Below are 21,566 nucleotides of genomic sequence, written 5' to 3' on the forward strand. Positions count from 1 at the left end.
TAACCTCCCAGGGATACTTAGGGATAGCTGGACTTACTGTACATTAACTTTGGTCCAGGAACAGTGCTAAGTACTCTGCATACACATCTCATTGAATTATTCCAAATCTTATGTATTAATAGTAGCTATTATTATCCCACTTGAGTGATGGTGAGACTTGTTCAACCCAGCATAAACTATCTAGACAATTAGGGTTTCCCATTTATCTTTTTGAGTGAAACTGAACCTATGATTTAGGGTTCACCAATGCGTCCCCTCCATGAAAGTTCTGTAGGCTTCCCGTAATGGTAAACTAGGGCAATGACCATTGTAATGGACTTCTATTGTTTTTGCCTTGCTACATCCCTTCTCCCCTTACAGAGAGCTCTTTTCCTTTTGGAACCTGCCCTTCCCATCTCATGCGATTCAGGTGGATTTTCCAGCCCGTTGATCCACCTCCTTCCTCACCTCAGGTCTAGAGACAGAAGCCAACCTGCTTGATCAAAGAACACATTCCTGGACCCAGAGATTGTCCTAGGAAAAGCCTATTATCCAACAGGGCCAAATAGATGGTAACAGAGGAACTTGTGAAAAAAAAAAAAAAAAGTCTTGTTCATTTAGTTTGGTTCACGAACTTCTAAGCACAAATAATCCCAGAGTTGCTGGAGGAAGACTCTTCCAGAGCCTGAAGTCAATGAGGGCAAAGCAGAACTGAGATACAGGGAGAGGCAGAGAAACAGTCCTGAGGCCACCACCCAAAGTCCTTGATCTTGGAGTTTTTCCTGGAGCTCTGTCATTTATTGGTCTTCCAAATTATATTGGTCAATATCTTCCTCTCTTTGTGATGCTAGTTTGAGTAGGTCTCTGTCACAAGCAGAGAGACAGATTTGATATAAAATGAAAACAATATATATTCAAAAAGAATGATCTGAGAGAAGTGATTGACAAACTGTCTGTCCTTGATTTCAAATTTCATCTTCTGAGAACAGATAAATTTATATATTAAACACTAATGACAGAAAGTATTGATATCAAGACTTCAGATTTACCCATTAGGAAATCATACCTTAGAAACTAGACAATTAAGTGTAAGAAGGGTTTTAGCTACTGCCTTAGTTGTAACAATGACAAGACATTTCCCAGAGACTTTGCATAATTATTCTACTTTAAACCAGAAAGATAAATGAACCAGTCACACCTGTAGACTACAACATCCAGGGTCCCCATTCCAAGCCCCATGCTTAGATGGTCCCATTTCATATACAATGCTTTAGATGGCTACATTTTGTATTGTTCTTTGAATTTCCATAAAGGTTGTCAATAACACATTTTCAAACTTATGAGTTAGCCACCATAGAAACCTGGGTAACATTTCAATTTCATGTTGGGCAAGTCCTTTAAACTTCTCTGAGTCTCAGCTTCATCATATAAGAGAACAACAGAGTGCTTGTCACAGTTGAATTGCAGAGGACATCTGATTAGACAACAAATGCAAAAGCATTTTGAAAAACATAAGGATTATTATTGTTAACTCAAGAGTAAGGTTCCTCAAGGCAGAGTTCAATTTTATTCCATGCCATTTACCAACTGGGGTCTGGTGAAAATCTGTGGTTTTATTTTGGACTCTGTGGGAGAGGGAGAGGGTGGAATGATCTGGGAGAATGGCATTGAAACATGTATAATATCATATATGAAATGAGTCACCAGTCCAGGTACGATGCACAATACTGGATGCTTGGGGCTAGTGCACTGGGATGACCCAGAGGGATGGTATGGGGAGGGAGGAAGGAGGAGGGTTCAGGATGGGGAACACGTGTATACCTGTGGCGGATTCATTTTGATATACAGCAAAACCAATACAATATTGTAAAGTTAAAAAAAAAAAAGAAATTCTGAATAGATATCTGTCACTGGTCAAATTTAGGTGAAAATTAGGCCTATATAGTCAAAGCTATGGTTTTTCTAGTAGTCATGCACAGATGTGAGAGTTGGAGCATAAAGAAGGCTCAGCACCAAAGAACTGATGCTTCGAATTGTGATGCTAGAGAAGACTCTTGAGAGTTCCTTGGACTGCAAGGAGGTCAAACCAGTTAATCCGAAGGAAATCAACCCTGAATATTCATTGGAAGGACTGATGCTGAAGCTGAAGCTCCAATACTTTGGCCACCTGATGTGAAGAGCTGACTCATTGGAAAAGACCTTGATGCTGGAAAAGACAGAAGGCAAAAGGAGAAGAGGGCAGCAGAGAATGAGATGGTTAGATAATATCACCAACTCACTGGACACGGATCTGAGCAAACTCCAGGAGATAGTGAAGGACAAGGAAGCCTGGCATGCTGCAATCCATAGGGTCACAAAGTGTCAGACACAACTTAGTGACTGAACAACAACAAATAGAACTAGAACTTAGTCACACCCCATCTACTCTCCTGACCTTTTAACCCTTTGTTACCTATAGCCACTCTATGCAAACCAGTTGATTTTCCATTGCCCAAACACAATATAGATTTAAGTGTAATTCCATCACTCTTCTCACCTCAAATCTGCTCTCTTAACACATCCATTCCTCAACACTATACCTAACTTAATCAGTTCCTCCATTCTGACAATCAGTGCACCCCAGGGCTTTTGAACTCAGCACACCCCAGAGCTCACTTGGTAATGGTTATGCACTGTATTATTACAGTTCTTATGTCATTCTCTGAAGTCATCCTGTGAATGCCTAATACAGTCTCCACATGTCTCTATCTTGTCTCTTCAATTAGATTTTTTTTTTCCAATTAGATTTTAAGTCCACTAAAGCCAGTGACCAGTTTTAACTTTTTCTGGACAGAGCATATACTCAGCAAATAATTTTTGGTTAATTAAAAAGAAAATGTCCAAATGAAGAAAATGGTTGAAGATAGAAGAGTCTATAATGAAATGAAATGAGAAAAATAAAGCTACAGGACAGCAGATTATCAACTGGAATCTATTTAAAACAAACCAAGTAGTGACTCTATTAGAATTTCAGAAATATGAAATCAAATTTTTATAATGGAAAGAACCTGCTGGATAGTCTAATTCACACTCTTCCTTCATTGAGAATAATCACCTGCTAATCCATCTGACTTATGAATTAGAGTTTTTACATATTTAATTTTCCTATTGTAAAATGTGACTCTTAGAACGGAAATTTCTTAGAAACAGAGTCTGAGAGAATGGGACCTTGAAAACACAGCAAGTCTTTGATGGATATAAAAATACTTCATTTGGCTAGAATCAAACCAGATGTCTCGAGTCATATATTCGTGGTATACCACTTTTTGATTTTACACATCTACATGGAAAAGAATAATGAAAACCAGGAAGACAGGGTTACCCACCTAGAAACATGGAAAATGCAGAAGAGCTCCAAGGTGAGGCCTCCCTTGAGGGCCTGATCCAAAGTGTCAGAAGATGCTGGTGGCCCGTTTCTCAAGCTTTAAAATGGTATCAGAGCACTTGCTCAAGAGTCAGAAGACCTCAATTCTGAGACTTTGCACCATCAATTTCTGCTGTGTGACCACTGACAGGTTCCCACATTCTGATTATCAATTTCGTCTTAAAAATAAAATTATTGAAGGGATTATATGAGATAATATATATAAAGACACTTTGCTTACAGAAAAGCATGATGTGCATTATTGACAAGCTGGTTAATTTACATCAAAAATAATTTTAATCAGTGTCTGAGCTTTCAGAATCTCAAAGCTAAAATGTCATAATGCCACCTTGGTAGCCCCTTGGTTGTGTATCTCCATCCTGTCGCTACAAAATAATCAATGAACCTGCTCTAGTGTGTTCCAAACTCACACGACTTCAGCAAATGACACACAGCCAAGAGATTCCTGCTCTACAATTACTCACATCAGGCTGAAAGCTCCTAACAGTGTGACAAATGCATATATTTTCTTGCTTCCCAAGTTTTCTGCAAAGATGGGCTTTTCCACAGCATGGGAGACTGTCCCCACCACCAGCACCCATCCTCTCCAAGACCACCCTTCATTGGTTGTTGAGGGCCTTCATCTTGTGTGGAATCTCACCCACCACAGTACAACCCAGAACCCCACCCAGATGCCCAGCCCCAAGTTACAAAGGCAATTAGGCACTTCTCAAAAGTCATCTGCTCTTGTCCAACAGTATAAATCAGGCTTCCCTGGGGTAGGACGCCTGACAGCAGAATGTGAATAAATCCTAATGCTCACCCATTCCAGCAAATAGTATGAAACATACTTGCCCTGGCATAAAAGACGCATGGATGGGAACACCTTTCCAAAAGCACTATTGTTCACATGCTAAATGTGCAAATAAGGCACGATGCTAAATAAAGCATTAGGAGCCCTCTTCTAAATATTTAATACTATTCCGAGGGGTCTGAAATCATGTCCAACAGAGCTGTAAAGAATCCTGGTGATGAGCATGACCCCTTCAGTTTAGACCCCTTCAGATTAAGGCACAGAGAAGTGATACGCAGGATCACCCAGTGAACGGCAGAGCTGGGAACAGAACACAGGGTTCTCCAGCTCTAGACTCTGCTGCAATTTCCACTGCCAAATAAACATCTTCTGCCCTGAACCATTTAGAGGCTACACTGAATATAACCTCTGGCTGCCTCCTTATCCAAAAGCAATGGGCGTGGACATATGTTCCCCCTTCCTCCCCTCACCCCTGGGATTCCCTGCAGCCCAGTGACTCCAAGGCACAGAACCAGAATTGCAATCAGGCATCCTGATATTGACTTCCCCCAGATTGGATGTTTGGTGGGGGGTGCTCCCATTCTTGATCTTACACCATGCTTCTTCTCTCAGTCATTGAGCACTCCGTAAATACTGGGAACTGATTGGCTGATCAATTAGCTAATAAATAATGTTTATAGCTTCCTTCCTCAACTCACAGCCAAAGCAACTCTGCTAAACAGCCTCTTTTCCTCCTTTCTTTCCTTCTGGACTTGCTTATAATTTTTGAGACTCATCATGTAGTTGGTCAGGGAAACAATTGCTTTAAGGCTTTACCCTTAAAGATGAAAAAAAGCAGTTAAGTCCATAGGGGAAAATTCCCATGAACAACACATGAACCAGAAAACATGCATTGACTCCGATTACACACAATGCTCCAGGGTTTTCTAATCTAATGGTCCATCACGGTGTCAAGAGCTATTTCCCCCTGCTTCCGAGCAAGAGGTGCACACAGTCCTTTAATCTGGGCAGGAGGTGAGCGCTGGGGAGAGATCTGAGGGCAGAGGCCGCTGACCAAGAGAGGATAAAGTCTGAGCTGCAGAGACCTCCAGGTTGGTGACCATAATATCTGGGAGCCCGAGGAACAGGAGAACCTGGGTGTGTCTGTATCAGAAGCAGCTAGATCAGGATGTTGAGCTGTTTGGGTACCAAAGATGCAACCTTAGGGCTTCCAGGAAAACAGACACATATCCCAGTGCTCAGAAGCCCGGGAGAGAATTCAGAGCAGAAATCTGGAGGCAAGCAGGCCATTTCTCAAGAACACGTTTCTGCTTTGCATTAGCACAATACAGAATTTATTTCTGTATTATTTAAACAATATCAGATAATATACATGTGGCACATGAGCGTGCACATCTCTACTTTTCTGGCATATAACCCAGACTCAGTTTCCTGGGAGTCCCCTGGTCCTCACAGTCACTGCCATGTCAGTGCCTGCCACAGTCACAAATACTCAAAATCCCCATCATCCACTTCTGTGGCCGTGGGTAGACAATGGAGGCTAAAGCATCACCAAACAATAGAAGTTATGAGGGAAGGAAAATGTATAAAGGCTAATTTGTCCAGAAAACAACTTTCATTCTTTCCCATCCTTCTCCCCCGTGACATCAGAAGCCAGCAGAGGCTCATGAGATCTCAATTATTTCAAGTACCTCTGTGGCCTAAACCACATTTGGGATAATGCAGAACCAAGGGATCTGTCTCCTAGCTTGACCTGGCTCACCACCCAGGAGACAGGCTCCCAGCCCGCTCATCTTCCAAGCAGCTGTAATAAATTCCCCAGGTCCCAAAAAAGCAGCATCTCCCCTTCTCCACCGGAAAGGAGAGGTCAATGCACATAGCAGAAGTACTTATGCTTTGTATGTAAAATCTCCCGTGTCTCTGTGACACCCATTCGCATACCCAGCTTAAGGTGGGCTGCTTCCGCCAGCATCCCCAGGGCACGTGGGCTACTTGGTGAGGAGGAGGGTGGAGCCACAGGAGAGTAGAAGCAAACCCTGAACCCAGGGTCCAGCAAAAGGTCGATCGAGTAAAAACAAGGCAATGCCACTGACCTTGTTTGTTTAAATATGCTAAGAGCAGAGGCCTTCTTAACATAATAGAAATCACAGAGCAGCTGAAAGTAGGTCAGTGATCCATACAGAGCTTGCCATGGTCTCCTCATTTGTGGTTGCGAGATAAGCTTTCTCCAGCTCTGCAGCCCCAGTGCCACAAAAGGCCACAGGCCAACCCCATGGGCTGTTTTTATGGGGAAATCTGAGTAGATACATGGTCACCTGGAATCAAAGGCCTATTCTATCACGCCGTGGGCAAAAAATTACACGGTTGCCATGAGAAGACGTAAATAAACAAACAAACGAACCCAATTACCTGAATTTAGATTGGGAAAAAAAAAAAGGCGCATGCGGGGCAGGGAGAGGATGCTGAGATCGATGGGGAGGCGTTGGTAGGAATCTATTTCCGGAGGCTCTCAGCACCTGTTTGCAAACTCATCTCTCAAAATAGCATTAAGCAACAAGTTTCTAAAATGGCAAATCTAAGGCTTCTTTTCCCTGGAAGTGCTTTGTCATGGCTGAGATTCTTTACTCAAGAAATCATTTCAGAACAGTGTGTGGGATAAAGCAGAGATTTTGAACATGTCTGCAGCTACTGAAGCAGCAGGAGCAGCAGCCCACGGTGTGCGGTGTGTGATGCGGAGAGGCTGAAGCTGGGCGCTGCCCGGGCCCCACCTCCTCCCGAGCACTCACCATCAGCAGGCTGAGCGCGGAGTCTGGCACCAGCTGCACTGCCATGGTCTCCGATTCCTATGCACGAACCTCCTGCACACTCAGTCCGCCTGGGCCCTGGGCAACTGCAGAGCATCCACAGAAACCTACAGCAAAACAGCAAAAAATTCAGACTCAGGTGCAAAAGGGCTCAAGACACTGAGTGGACACACTTCACATGGGGTGGCAGGGGAGGTCAAGGAGATGTTGGCGAGAAGGGGTGGGAATTCTGCTTAGGGAGAGAAAGGAGAAAAAGAGGAAAAATAGGAAGCTGCAGGTTTTTTAAAGGTGAACCTTGCCTAGCTTCCCTAAGCCGTGCAAGCACAGAAGCCACATCAGACGCAAATATAAAAGCTGAGATGCTTCACTGGCACCTGAGCCTAGGCAGCAACTCTTCTTTTAACTGACAATTAAAATAAAACATTTCCCATTGCAGATAAATCAGGCAGCCCGAATAACCTCCCCTCCCCGCCTTCTCTGCATCTCTCAGCAATTCTGCTGCATAAACAAGCTGGATGTCAACCTACCGCTCGCAGTCTGGTCAGAGTCTTCTTTCCTGCAGAAAGGTGTGTTCCCTTTTGCAAAATCAAGTCTTTGGGAGCGAGAGAGCGGAGCCTGACCACGAGCATCAGGCAGTCACTGGAGATGAGCAGATGCTCTCACCAGAACCAAGCAGGAAGTCAGTTATGAACTGACCCCTTCCACCATCCCCAAATCTACTTTTCCTCCCCAAGTAGACAGGCAAGCCGAGTTCCCCGTGGGGCTAACATACTTCCGAGGGCCATGTAATTACACTGCCTGTTCCGTGAGCGTTCTGATCTCCCTGCCTGCACCACATGTACACGGCAGACAGACACCCTCTACCTCTCTCTCCCTCCCTCCCTCCCTGCCTCCCTCCCTCCTTTCCCTCCCATCTCTCCACCAGGCTGCCTGTTAGGAATTTTGAAGGAGACTCTCTATCTTAGGGAGGCTTGGAAGGATAATCTGTAGCCAGGGACAGTGCTTAAGACAAAAAAAGCAAATTAGCCTTGAAAATCATATCATGCAGCATTTTCCTGGGAAGATGTCAATGGAAAAAAAGAAGTCGGCCCAGGCTTATTGTATAAAGGCTTCCCAGAGTCAAAGATTTAAGAAAATTAAATCATCTTTCTTTCTTTCTTTTTTATGAGCACTGCCAAGCTTATATCTTCTTCTGGAGTCCACCTTTTCAACTAAAAATAGCAATTACTAATACTTCTGGCAAGTTTCTCATGCCCTTTTCTGATTTCTCCTTTTATTCACCTGCTGTAATGACTATAAAAATTCTTTGGAATTAACTACACAGTATGAAGTATAGGAACATGGAAATCAATTTTCTAAATAAAAATTGGGGGAAAGAAATCAATAACCTTTAAATGTTCCTATGGATGAGTACAGCTGTTTCCCCTACATAATTTATACTTTCAAAAGCATTTATTTGATCATCACAGTGCTTGGCACAAGGTAAGTGCTCAGAAATATTAATGGAGTGAATGAAAAGTTTCTTATGGTGATCCAATGGGTCAAAACTCTCTTCCAATCTTGTTGGATTGGATTCTAATGTCCTTGACCTTGGGAACGTCTGAGAATTAATCCCTACTGTCAGGTGCTTGAAAATTCACAGTATGAGCTGAGTGTGGCTTTGCACTGAGCTGCAGAATATTTTAGATTTGTTGGTGGGTTCCATAAAAGACTTTTAAATTAACCATAATAATAGTAATGATTTAAGGAACATATTTACGGGTTCTCTAAACCTTGTGAATGGGTTGCTAAGTGTATTCAACTCATCGTTGTTGAGTACCTACTACGTGCTGTATTCTGTGATAAGCTTTGCAGAAGGTACCAAACTCAATTATAATCTCTCCCTTCAAGGGGCTTTTCATCTGGTAGATGCAATGATACCCAAGAATCATTTATGAGACAAGACAGTCTGTGATAAATGTTATAAAGTGACCTAAAAACAGTTCAGGCATCACAGAGCAGACAGAGTTTACTTTTAGCTTCATGAATGTCATTGTATCTGAGTTGGAATTTAAGGGAATACATAGAACTTATTTTTTTATGACTTCTGGTTTATGATTCCATGAGGATTACATACTTGGAAATTATAGAAAGCATAAGGGAAAAAATAACTATTGTCGTTATTGAAGCTGGTGGACAAGGGCAGAGGAATTCTGTATCCCACAGTGGGCCCAGCCTGAGGAGTTCCTGGTATGGAGAAGCCCAGGACACCTGCGGGTGAGAGACTGCATGTCAACCACTGATACCGGCCCTCAGCACACCTGCCTCCTTCTCTCTGTACTTTGCCTGGAAAACCTCACCCTGAATCCCTGCCATAGAAAGAATCTAGAAAACAGATCCAGCAACATGCCTCAAGTGTGAGGACATTATTGGGATGTGTCATCTCAGGGCAGCAAGCATGAAGGAGATGGGAGGGGATGAGAGTGGGTACTACATGGTACCTTTACAGCTGGTCACAGAACAGATGCTCAGTAGTGAGGAATGGAGACCAGACAGGCATAGGACTTTATTCCCTGGGATAGTCCATCAAAGAGTAGGAGAGGCGGGTTACGAGCCTGCTCCTGTCCATCAGCTGACTCTTGTCTTGGCTAAATGGGCTGTAGAGGTCATGAGCTGCCTTACATTTCAGAGTTTTAGCTGACCTCCAGGTAGCCATCCACATAACATAAAGGCATAACATGCGAGCCCAGAAATGAAAGGACATCGTTCACCTTTGTGGGTCAGTCAAATGGGACCTGGGCACCAGGGCTGCTAAGGTCCTTCCTCCGTGTATGTGATAGGGGCTGGCTCAAAGTCTGGCCCACACTCTGGAGGAGACTGGGATGCAGGCTGTGCTAGGAAGTGAAATGACAGTGACAGCAGCTGGGCTCCCCACCAAGCTAAGAGCTAAATTCCAGAGGCCATGATAGGGGCCAAGCAAGTCCAGGAGCTGCAAAAACCGGGTCTGGTGAAAGTATATATGTTTACATAAGTTTCAATATCAAGGGTTATAGCCTCGATGCAACATTTCCTGGCTTTTCCATTTGAGCATTCAAATGTGTTTTGTTTGTACAACTTTTTTATTTTATTTTAATTGGAATAGAGCAATAATAGCAATTTTAATTGCTTTACCATCTTTTTTAAATTTATTTTTTATTGAAGAATAATTGCTTTCAGAATTTTGTTGTTTTCTGTCAAACCTCAACATGAATCAGCCATAGGTACACATATATCCCCTCCCTTTTGAAACTCCCTCCCATTTCCTGCCCCATTCCACCCCTCTAGATGGACACAGAGCCACTGTTTGACTTTCCTGAGCCATACAGCAAATTCCCATTGGCTATCTCTTTTACATACGGTAATGTAAGCTTCCATGTTACTCTTTCCATACATCTCACCCTCTTCTCCTCTCTCCCCATGTCCATAAGTCCATTTTCTATGTCTGCTTCTCCATTGCTGTCCTGTAAATAAATTCTTCGGTACCATTTTTCTAGATTCCCTATATATGCTTTCAATACAGTTCAGTCACTCAGTCATGTCTGACTCTTTGAGACCCCATGGACTGCAGAACATCAGGCCTCCCTGTCCATCACCAACTCCAGGAGTTTACTCAAACTCATGTCCATTGAGCCATCCAACCATCTCATCCACTGTCGTCCCCTTTTCATCCTGCCTTCAATCTTTCCCAGCATCAGGGTCTTTTCAAATGAGACAGCTCTTCGCATCAGGTGGCCAAAGTATTGGAGTTTCAGCTTCAACATCAAACCTTCCAATGAATACTCAAGTCTGATCTCTTTTAGGATGGACTGGTTGGATCTCCTTACAGTCCAAGGGACTCTCAAGAGTCTTCTCCAACACCACAGTTCAAAAGCATCAATTCTTCAGTGCTCAGCTTTCTTTATAGTCAAACTATCACATCCATACATGACTACTGGAAAAACCATACCCTTGACTAGACAGACCTTTGTTGGCAAAGTAATGTCTCTGTTTTTTAATATGCTGTCTAGGTTGGTCATAATTTTTCATCTGAGGAGTAAGCGTCTTTTAATTTCATGGCTGCAATCACTATCTGCAGTGATTTTGGAGTCCAAAAAAATAAAGTCAGCCACTGTTTCCCCATCTATTTGCCATGAAGTTATGGAATTGGATGCCATGATCTTAGTTTTCTGAATATTGAGCTTTAAGCCAACTTTTTCACTCTCCTCTTTCACTTTCATCAAAAGGCTCTTCATTTTCTGCCATAAGGGTGGTGTCATCTGCATATCTGAGGTTATTGATATTTCTCCTGGCAATCTTAATTCCATCTTGTGCTTCTTCCAGCCCAGCGTTTCTCATGATGTACTCTGCATATAAGTTAAATAAGCAGGGTGACAATATACAGCCTTGACGTACTCCTTTTCCTATTTGGAACCAGTCTGTTGTTCCATGTCCAGTTCTAAGTGTTGCTTCCTGACCTGCATACAGGTTTCTCAAGAGGCAGGTCAGGTGGTCTGGTATTCCCATCTCTTTCAGAATTTTCCACAGTTTATTGTGATCTACACAGTCAAAGGCTTTGGCATAGTCAATAAAGCAGAAATAGATGTTTTTCTGGAACTCCCTTGCTTTTTCCATGATCCAGCGGATATTGGCAATTTGATCTCTGCTTCCTCTGCTTTTTCTAAAACCAGCTTGAATATCTGGAAGTTCACTGTTCACATATTGCTGAAGCCTGGCCTGGAGAATTTCAAGCATTACTTTATTAGCGTGTGAGATGAGTGCAATTGTGCGGTAGCTTGAGCATTCTTTGGCATTGCCTTTCTTTGGGATTGGAATGAAAACTAACCTTTTCCAGTCCTGTGGCCACTGCTGAGTTTTCCAAATTTGCTGGCATATTGAGTGCAGCACTGTAATAGCATCATCTTTTAGGATTTGAAATAGCTCAACTGGAATTCCTTCACCACCACTAGCTTTGTTCATAGTGATGCTTCCTAAGGCCCATTTGACTTCACAAATTCAGGATGTGTGCCTCTAGGTGAGTGATCACACCATCGTAATTATCTTGGTCGTGAAGATCTTTTTTGTACATTTCTTCTGTGTATTCTTGCCACCTGTTCTTAATATCTTCTGCTTCTGTTAGGTCCATACCATTTCTGTCCTTTTGCGTGAAATCCCTTGGTATCTCTAATTTTCTTGAAGAGATCGCTAGTCTTTCCCATTCTATTGTTTTCCTCTATTTCTTTGCACTGATTACTGAGAAAAGCTTTATCTCTCCTTGATATTCTTTGGAACTCTGCATTCAAATAGGTATATCTTTCCTTTTTTCCTTTGCTTTTCATTTCTCTTCTTTTCACAGCTATTTGTAAGGCCTCCTCAGACAGCCATTTTGCTTTTTTGCATTTCTTTTTATTGGGGATCATCTTGATCCCTGTCTCCTGTACAATGTCATGAACCTCCATCCATAGTTCATCAGGCACTATACCAGATCTAGTCCCTTAAATCTATTTCTCATTTCCACTGTATAATTGTATATTCTTGCCTCCTTTATAAAAAATAAGGTACCCATAGGTGCATGGGTTTATCTCTGGGCTTTGTATCTTGTTCCATTGGTCTACATGTCTGTTTTTGTGCCAGTACCATACTGTCTTGATGACTGTAGCTTTGTGAAGTGAAGTGAGGTGAGTGTCTGATTGTCGCTCAGGACTGATTGTCGCTCAGCCGTGTCCGATTCTGTGGGCCCATGGACTGTAGCCTACCAGTTCCTATTTCCTCCACCCATGGGATTTTCCAGGCAAGAGTACTGGAGTGGGTTGTCATTTCCTTCTCAAGGGGATCTTCCCAACCCAAGGATCGAACTCGGGTCTCCCGCATTGTAGGCAGATGCTTTACTGTCTGAGCCACCAGGGAAGTCCTATCCAACCATAATCTGAAGTCAGGAAGGTTGATTCCTCCAGCTCCATTCTTCTTTTTCAAGGCTGCTTTGGCTCTTCGGGATCTTTTGTGTTTCCATATGAATTGTGAAATTTCTTGTTTTAGTTCTGTGAAAAATGCCATTAGTAATTTGATAGGGATTGCATTGAATCTGTAGATTGCATTTAGTAGTATAGTCATTTTCACAATATTGATTCTTCCTATCCAGGAACATGGAATATCTCTCCATCTGTTTATGTTGTCTTTGATTTCTTTCATTAGTGTCTTATAATTTTCTGCATACAGTTCTTTTGTCTCCTTAGGTAAGTTTATTCCTAAATATTTAATTCTTTTTGCGGCAGTGGTGAATGAGATTGATTCCTTAATTTCTCTTTCTGATTTTTCATTGTTAGTATATAAAAATGCAAGTGATTTCTGTGTATTGATTTTGTATCCTGCAGCTTTGCTAAACTCACTGATTAGTGCTAGTAATTTTCTGTTACTACCTTTAGGGTTTTCTATGTACAGTATCATGTCATCTGCAAATAGTGAGAGCTTTACTTCTTCTTTTCCGATCTGGACTCCTTTTATTTCTTTTTCTTCTCTGATTGCTGTAGCTAGGACGTCCAGAACTATGTTGAATAAGTGGTGAAAGTGGACACCTTTGTATTGTTCCTGATCTTAGGGGGAACACTTTCAGTTTTTGACCATTGAGAATAATGTTTGCTGTAGGTTTATCATGTATGTCCATTGCTATGTTGAGGTAGTTTCTTTCTATGCCCATTTTTTGAAGAGTTTTAATCATAAATGGGCGCTGGATTTTGTCAAAGGCTTTTTCTGCCCCTATTATCATATGGTTTTTATCTTTCAGTTTGTTAATATAGTGTATCACATTGATTGATTTGTGTATATTGAAGAATCCTTGCATTCCTGGAATAAACCCAGCTTGATCATAGTGTATGAGCTTTTTGATGTGTTGCTGAATCCTCTTTGCTAAAATTTTGTTGAGGATTTTTGCATCTATGTTCGCCAGTGATATTGGCCTATAGTTTTCTTTTTGTGTGTTGTCTTTGTCTGGTTTTGGTATCAGGGTGACGGTGGCCTCGTAGAATGAGCTTGGAAGTGTTCCTTCCTCTGAAAGTTTTTGAAAGACTTTTAGAAGGATAGGCATTAGCTCTTCTCTAAATGGTTGATCATGGCATCTGGTCCCATCACTTCATGGCAAATAGATGAGGAAACAGTGGAAACAGTGGCTGACTTTATTTTGGGGGGCTCCAAAATCATTGCAGATGGTGACTGCAGCCATGAAATTAAAAGACGCTTACTCCTTGGAAGGAAAGTTATGACCAACTTAGACAGCATATTAAAAAGCAGAGATATTACTTTGCCAACAAAGGTCCGTCTAGTCAAGGCTATGGTTTTTCCAGTAGTCGTGTATGGATATGAGAGTTGAACTATAAAGAAAGCTGAGCACTGAAGAATTAATGCTTTTGAACTGTGGTGTTGGAGAAGATTCTTGAGAGTCCCTTGGACTGCAAGGAGATGATTTTCCAGGCAATAGTACTGGAGTGGATTGCCATTTCCTTCTCCAGGGGATCTTCCAAACCCAGGGATCAAACCCGGGTCTCCCACACTGCACACAGACGCTTTACCGTCTGAGCCACCAGGGAAGTCCGGAGATCCAACCAGTCCATTATAAAGGAGATCAAACCTCAGTGTTCATTGGAAGGACTGATATTGGAAGCTGAAACTCCAATACTTTGGCCACCTGATGCAAAGAGCTGACTCATTTGAAAAGACCCTGATGCTGGGAAAGATTGAAGGCAGGAGGAGAAGGGGGCAACAGAGGATGAGATGGTTGGATGGCATCACCGACTCAATGGAGATGAGTTTAAGTAGACTCCAGGAGTTGGTGATGGACAGGGAGGCCTGGCATGCTGTGGTCCACGGGGTCACAAAGAGCCAGACATGACGGAGCAACTGAACTGAACTGAATTGAAATGGTTGATAGAATTCTTCTGTGAAGCCATCTGGTCCTGGGCTTTTGTTTTTTGGGAGATTTTTAAATCACAGCTTCAATTTCAGTGCTTGTAATTGGGTTGTTCATAATCTCTATTTCTTCCTGGTTCAGTCTTGGAAAATTGAACTTTTGTATTTGGGTTGTTCATAATCTCTATTTCTTCCTGGTTCAGTCTTGGAAAATTGAACTTTTCTAAAAATCTGTCCATTTCTTCCAGGTTTTCCATTTTATTACCATATAGTTGTTCATAATACTCTCTCATAATCCTTTGTGTTTCTGCCTTGTCTGTTGTTACCTCTCCTTTTCCATTTCTAATTTTGTTGATTTGATTCTTCTCTCTTCTGTTCTTGATGAGTCTGGCTAAATGTTTGTCAATTTTGTTTATCTTCTCAAAGAACAAGCTTTTAGTTTTATTAATCTTTACTATTGTTTCTTTCATTTCTTTTTCATTTATTTCTGCTCAGATCTTTATGATTTCTTTCTTTCTCCTTTTTTTTTTTTTTTTTGTTCTTCTTTCTCCAGTTGTTTTAGGTGTAAAGTTAGGATGTCTGTCTGATGTTTTTCTTGTTTCTTGAGGTAGGATTGTATTGCTATAAACTTCCCTCTTAGAACTGCTTTTGCTGTATCCCATAGGTTTTGAGTTGTCATGTTTTCATTGTCATTTGTGTATAGAAATTTTTTTATTTCCCTTTTGATTTTTTCAGTAACCTATTGGTCATTTAGAAACATGTTGTTTAATCTCCATGAGTTTGCATTTCTTACAGTCTTTTTCTTGTAATTGATATCTAGTCTCATAGTGTTGTGGTTGGAGAAGATGCTTGATACAATTTCAATTTTCTTAAATTTACTGAGGTTTGATTTGTGACCCAAGATGTGGTCTATCCTGGAGAATGTTCCATGTGCACTTGAGAAGAAGGTGTATTCTTCTGCATTTGGATGGAATGGCCTGAAGATATCAATGTGATCCATCTCATCTAATGTATCATTTAAGACTTGTGTTTCCATATTAATTTTCTGCTTTGATGATCTGTCCATTGGTGTGAGTGGGGTGTTAAAGTCTCTTACTATTATTGTGTTATGGTCAGTTTCTCCTTTTATGTCTGTTAGTGTTTGTCTTATGTATTGAGGGGATCCTGTGTTGGGAGCATAGATATTTACAATTGTTATGTCTTCCTCTTGGACTGATCCCTTGATCATTACGTAGTGTCCTTCCTTATCTCTTGTAATCTTCTTTATTTTAAAGTCTATTTTGTCTGATATGAGGATTGCTACTCTAGCTTTCTTTTGCTTCCCATTTGCATGGAATATATTTTTCCATCCTCTCACTTTCAGTCTATATGTGTCTTGAGGGCTGAAGTGGGTTTCTTGTAGACAGCATATGTTTTTGTATCCATTGAGCCAGTCTGTGTCTTTTGGTTGGAGCATTTAATCCATTCACATTTAAAGTAATTATTGATATATGTAATAATTGATATATGTGTTCCTATTGCCACTTTCTAATTGTTTGGGGTTGATTTTGTAGATCTTTTTTCTTCTCTTGTATTTCTTGACTACATAAGTCCCTTTAGCATTTGTTGTAAAGCTGGTTTGGTTGTACTGAATTCTTTTAACTTTTGCTTGTCTGAAAAGCTTTTTATTTCTCCATCATTTTTGAATGAGATCCTTGCTGGGTACAGTAATCTTGGCTATAGATTTTCCCCTTTCAGTATTTTAAATATATCCTGCCATTCCCTTCTGGCCTGCAGAGTTTCTGCTGAAAGATCAGCTATTAAGCATATAGGATTTCCCTTGTATGTTACTTGTTGCTTCTCCCTGGCTGCTTTTAATATTCTTTCTTTGTGTTTAGTCTTTGTTAGTTTGATTAGTATGTCTTGTCATGTTTCTCCTTGGGTTTATCCTGTATGGGACTTTTTGTACCTCTTGAACTTGATTGACTATTTCCTTTTCCATATTGGGGGAATTTACAACTATAATCTCTTAAAACTTTTTCTCATACCCTTTCTTTTTCTCTTCTTCTTCTGGGACGCCTATAATTCGAATGTTGGTGCATTTGATATGGTCCCAGAAGTGTCTGTAACTGTCCTCAGTTCTTTTCATTCTTTTTACTTTATTCTGCTCTTCTGAAGTTATTTCCACCGTTTTATCTTCCAGCTCACTGATTCATTCTTCTGCTTCAGATATTCTGCTATTGATTTCTTCTAGAGTATTTTTAATTTCAGTAACTGTGTTATTTGTCTCTGTATGTTTATTCTTTAACTCTTTTAGGTCTTTTTAATTGATTCTTGCATTTTCTCCATTTTGTTTTCAAGGTTTTTGATCATCTTTACTATCATTATTCTGAATTCTGTTTTGGGTAGTTTGCCTATTTCCTCTTCATTTATTTGGACTTCTGTGTTTCTAGTTTGTTTCTCCATTTGTGTAATATTTCTCTGCCTTTTCGTTTTTTTTTTTAACTCATTGTGTTTGAAGTCTCCTTTCCCCAGGATTCAAGGTTGAATTCTTTCTTCCTTTTGGTTTCTGCCCTCCTAAGGTTGGTCCAGTAGTTTGTGTAAGCTTTACATAGGGTGAGATTTGTTCTGAGTTTTTGTTTGTTTGTTTTTCCCCTGATGGGCAAGGCTGAGTGAGGTGGTAATCCTGTCTGCTGATGATTTGGTTTGTATTTTTGTTTTGTTTGTTGTTTAGATGAAGCATTCTGCACAGGGTGCTACTGGTGATTGGGTGATGCTGGGTCTTATATGCAAGTGGTTTCCTTTGTGTGAGTTCTCACTATTTGATACTCCCTAGGGTTAGTGCTCTGGTAGTCTAGGGTCTTGGAGTCAGTGCTCCCACTCCAAAGGCTCAGGACTTGATTTCTGCAGGTGACCATGTAGAAACGAAGGGGTGGAGTTGGAAAAGAGACAAAGAAGGTTGTAGCTTAATATCAGTGGCCACTCTAGTTCAAATGTGGTGGGAAGATGGGGTGGAGTGAATGCAGTTGGACCCAGTGGCGCCATGAGTGCCTCTGCTGTTTGTAAAACTTTAAGTTACTGTATTTTTGCAACTATTTTTCACTTTCCTTTAATATCCTCCTACTAGAGAATGAACAACCTGACATCAGAATCAGGCACCATTCCTCTCTGTGAAATCCCATAGCTCCAAGCATCAAGCACAGATCAGTAGGGGCTCAATAATATTAAACTGGCCACCAATAAGGATGTTAAAATGTCAAATACAAGAAGAAAGGAGCAAGAACAGCACACTAGAAGGGGTGGGTAGAACATGGGGCTTTTGTGAAGAAAACTAGCAGTCTGACAGAGGAGAAGAAAGAGAACCTCAGAGTTCCAAACATAATGGTCCCTCCACAAAGATGCCTGGAGTTTTTAGTAGAGTTACAGATATAGAGATTAAACTTGGAAGGATAATGGAGTAGTCTGAAGAAGAAAAATCAATTAGTATAAAACAAACCCTTATCAAACAAAGAAAGAAGCAAAGCTATTAGCTCTATAGATCTTTGCAAAACCTTAACCAAGAGCAATCAAAATCAGCAAAATAGAAAGTTTGGAGAACAGCAATCCTTTCCTCTAAGTAACTAAGTTCCATGTTTGGCTAATGTAACATCTCAAGAAAACTGCACAGTAATTCCTTTCAGTGTTGCTGCTGCTGTTTAGTCACTCAGTATATCCAACTCTTTGTGACCCATGGACTGCAGCTCGCCAGGAAAAACTCTGTCCATGGGATTTCCCAGGCAAGAATACTGGGGTGAGTTGACATTGAGTTCCTTCTCAAGAGGGTTTTCCCAACCCAGGGATCGAACCCATGTCTCTTGCTTGGCAGGAAGATTCTTTACCACTGTGCCACCTGGGAAGCCCTCCTTTCAGTGTAGCTCCTCCTAAAAGCACCTCAGTTAAAGCACAGTTTAATGTCACCCCCAACAAAACCTATTGCCAAAAAAAGAATAGCCAATAAAAACCTCTTCTGTGCTTAGTGGGAAGATTTTGGGTAGACTCTGATGTTTGGGTCACTCACTGCTGCCTGTGTAAATTGCCCCATGCAACAAATTTCTCTTGGAATTTAGTACAAGGAAAATGTCTGTCCCTCCTGAGGTAGTTTGAAGGACCGACGGCTTTAGCCCCAGAATCCTTGCTATTTTACTCTTGGAAATCAGAAAGCTACTCTGTCATTTGCTCTGTAACACAGAGTAGGTACCAAGAGGATGAGGTGAAAATCAAGTCAAATATTATTATACCTTTGGTTAAGCAGCATACAGTAGGCCTTAAATAACTATTAGTTCCCTTAAAATCTCCTTTACATCCGTAAAATGAAAATAATAGAACCCATCACAGTTGGCACCTCTGGCTGCCAGAATACTTGAAACCTAATTTTACTTTCAATTAGAGCAGATATTATCATAGTTGGCATTATTACTTTCTTGGTTTTCCTCAACCTTGTTTTTCTTTTTAATTCATAATGTATTACTCTTATTTAGTAGGCCTTTTTGTCAGTAAGCCATCTGAAATTCTTTTTGGAACTTTACATAATTGTATTAGTTTTGCCAAATATCAAAATGAATCCTCCACAGGTATACATGTGAAAAGTGGCATAGGTCCAATCATTCTTTAATGTATAAATTGCTCTCAAATAAATTTGGCACACTATGGAGTATTTTGCATCTACTAAACGGGCAATTATGAAAGCTATTTAGAAATATAGAAACTGTCTGTCTGAGATATAATGTTGATTTGACCATAAATGATACATATACTCCAATTGCAGCCATGTAAATATTGTATTTTAAGAGGATTTAAATATATTTTCAAGAATTTCTGCTTCTATCCAAGATGGAGTAACAGGGACAAAGTTTACCCTCCCACCCAAAACAAACAAACAAAAAACCAGACAAAATATATGAACCAATATTTTTGAAGATACTGAAAGCAGGGCAACAAAGGACAATGATCCACAGTTTGCCTTATAACTGTCTCAGATTATTGACTAAAGGTGTTTTAGGCCACAGAACAGAGAGGGAATCCCAAGTGGAATCAAGTAGATTCCCCAAATTTAGGAGACAAAGTTGAGAGTCAGGGGTGACCAAGATGGACAGAGTTCTCACACAGGCCCAGGAATTATACTTGTTCATACATCCAGTCAGGAAAGCCTAATTTATGGTGCATTAGGCAGGATGTTCAAAAAGTTCTCGCCTCAGTAGCAAGGAATGCTCATGCTCACTCACTCAGTCGTGTCCAACTCTTTGCGACTCCATAGACTGTAGTATACCAGATCCTTCTGTCCATGGGATTGTCCAGGCAAGAATACAACAGTGGGTTGCTATTTCCTCCTCCTGGGAATCTTCCCGACCCCGGGATCAAAGCTGTGTCTCCTGCATTGGCAGGTGGATTCTTTACCACTGCACCAGCTGGGAAGAAAGGAATAATTAGCCATAGATTGATCAGTGCCTAGCAAACCTGAATAGCAAGACACGAAAGCATCAAACTACTTCCATGTAAGTTAACTGTGTTCCAAAACAAAGCTAAAGAACATTTATATAAGTTCAAAAATATTCAGCACCCAAGAAGGTAAAATTTACAATGCCTGGCACCTAATAAAAATTGCCAGGTATGGAAAGCAGTAGGGAACTATGACCATTAAATAACAGACAAATCAATAAAAATCATCCAGAACTAACACACTTGTTAAAGTTATCAGAAAAGAACATTAAAAGAGTTATTATAATTTTATTGAATATGTTAAAAAAATTAAGTAGAAATATGGAAGATATAAAATAGAACCAATTTGAACTTTCAGAGATTAAAAACTACAATGTCAAAAATAGAAAAGAAAAAAACATTGGTTTGGATTAATGGAGATTACATATTAAAGAAAGAGAAATTAGTGAACTTGAAAACTTGAAAATAGTAGATACTATTCCAATTGAAAGACAGAGATGAAAATTTTTTTTCTAAATAAAACAAAATGAGCATCTGTGAACTGTAGGGTCCGTTTTATCAGCCTAGTGTACATGTAATTTATATTCCTAAAGAAAGGTAAATACACAAAATACATTTGAAGAAATAATGGCCAAAACTTCCCCAAATTATACATTACAAATGAACTAACTCTAAGCATAAGAAACATTAAGAAAACTACACCAAGTCACATTGTAATCAAATTGCACAGTATCAATGATAAGGAAACTATTTTGCAAGCAACCAGAGTGAAACAAACCTATGTCACACACAGAGGAACAAAGGTAAAGGTAACATTAGATTTCTTAAAAGCTTCTGTACAACAAAGGAAACTATCAGCAAGGTGAAAAGAGAGTCTTCAGAATGGGAGAAAATAATAGCAAATGAAGCAACTGACAAACAACTAATATCAAAAATATACAACCAACTCCTGCAGCTCAATTCCAGAAAAATAAATGACCCAATCAAAAAATGGGCCAAAGAACTAATTAGACATTTCTCCAAAGAAGACATACAGATGGCTAAAAAACACATGAAAAGATGCTCAACATCACTCATTTCCAGAGAAATGCAAATCAAAACCACAATGAGGTACCATTTCACGCCAGTCAGAATGGCTGCGATCCAAAAGTCTACAAACAATAAATGCTGGAAAGAGTGTAGAGAAAAGGGAACCCTCTTACACTGTTGGTGGGAATGC

The 21,566-nt window shown here is 40.5% G+C and overlaps 1 protein-coding gene across 2 annotated transcripts in view; it reads right to left on the bottom strand.

Moving 5' to 3' along the window:
• The window catches only part of FRMD4A (FERM domain containing 4A), a 749,223-nt gene that overhangs the window by 673,044 nt on the left and 54,613 nt on the right, over positions 1-21,566 (bottom strand). Inside the window, exons 1-2 of one of the 2 annotated variants that reach the window (XM_061436071.1) lie at positions 7,528-7,834; positions 6,983-7,107 (exon numbers count right to left, since the gene is read on the bottom strand). In XM_061436071.1, coding sequence (XP_061292055.1) covers positions 6,983-7,027 — 45 coding nt within the window. In that variant the 5' untranslated portion in view covers positions 7,028-7,107; positions 7,528-7,834. Of the gene's footprint in view, positions 1-6,982; positions 7,108-7,527; positions 7,835-21,566 lie in introns of those variants that run through there. The other variant, XM_061436072.1, reaches the window with a different exon arrangement.

Source organism: Bos javanicus, chromosome 13 (assembly GCF_032452875.1).
Source record: "Bos javanicus breed banteng chromosome 13, ARS-OSU_banteng_1.0, whole genome shotgun sequence".
Taxonomy (NCBI): domain Eukaryota; kingdom Metazoa; phylum Chordata; class Mammalia; order Artiodactyla; family Bovidae; genus Bos; species Bos javanicus.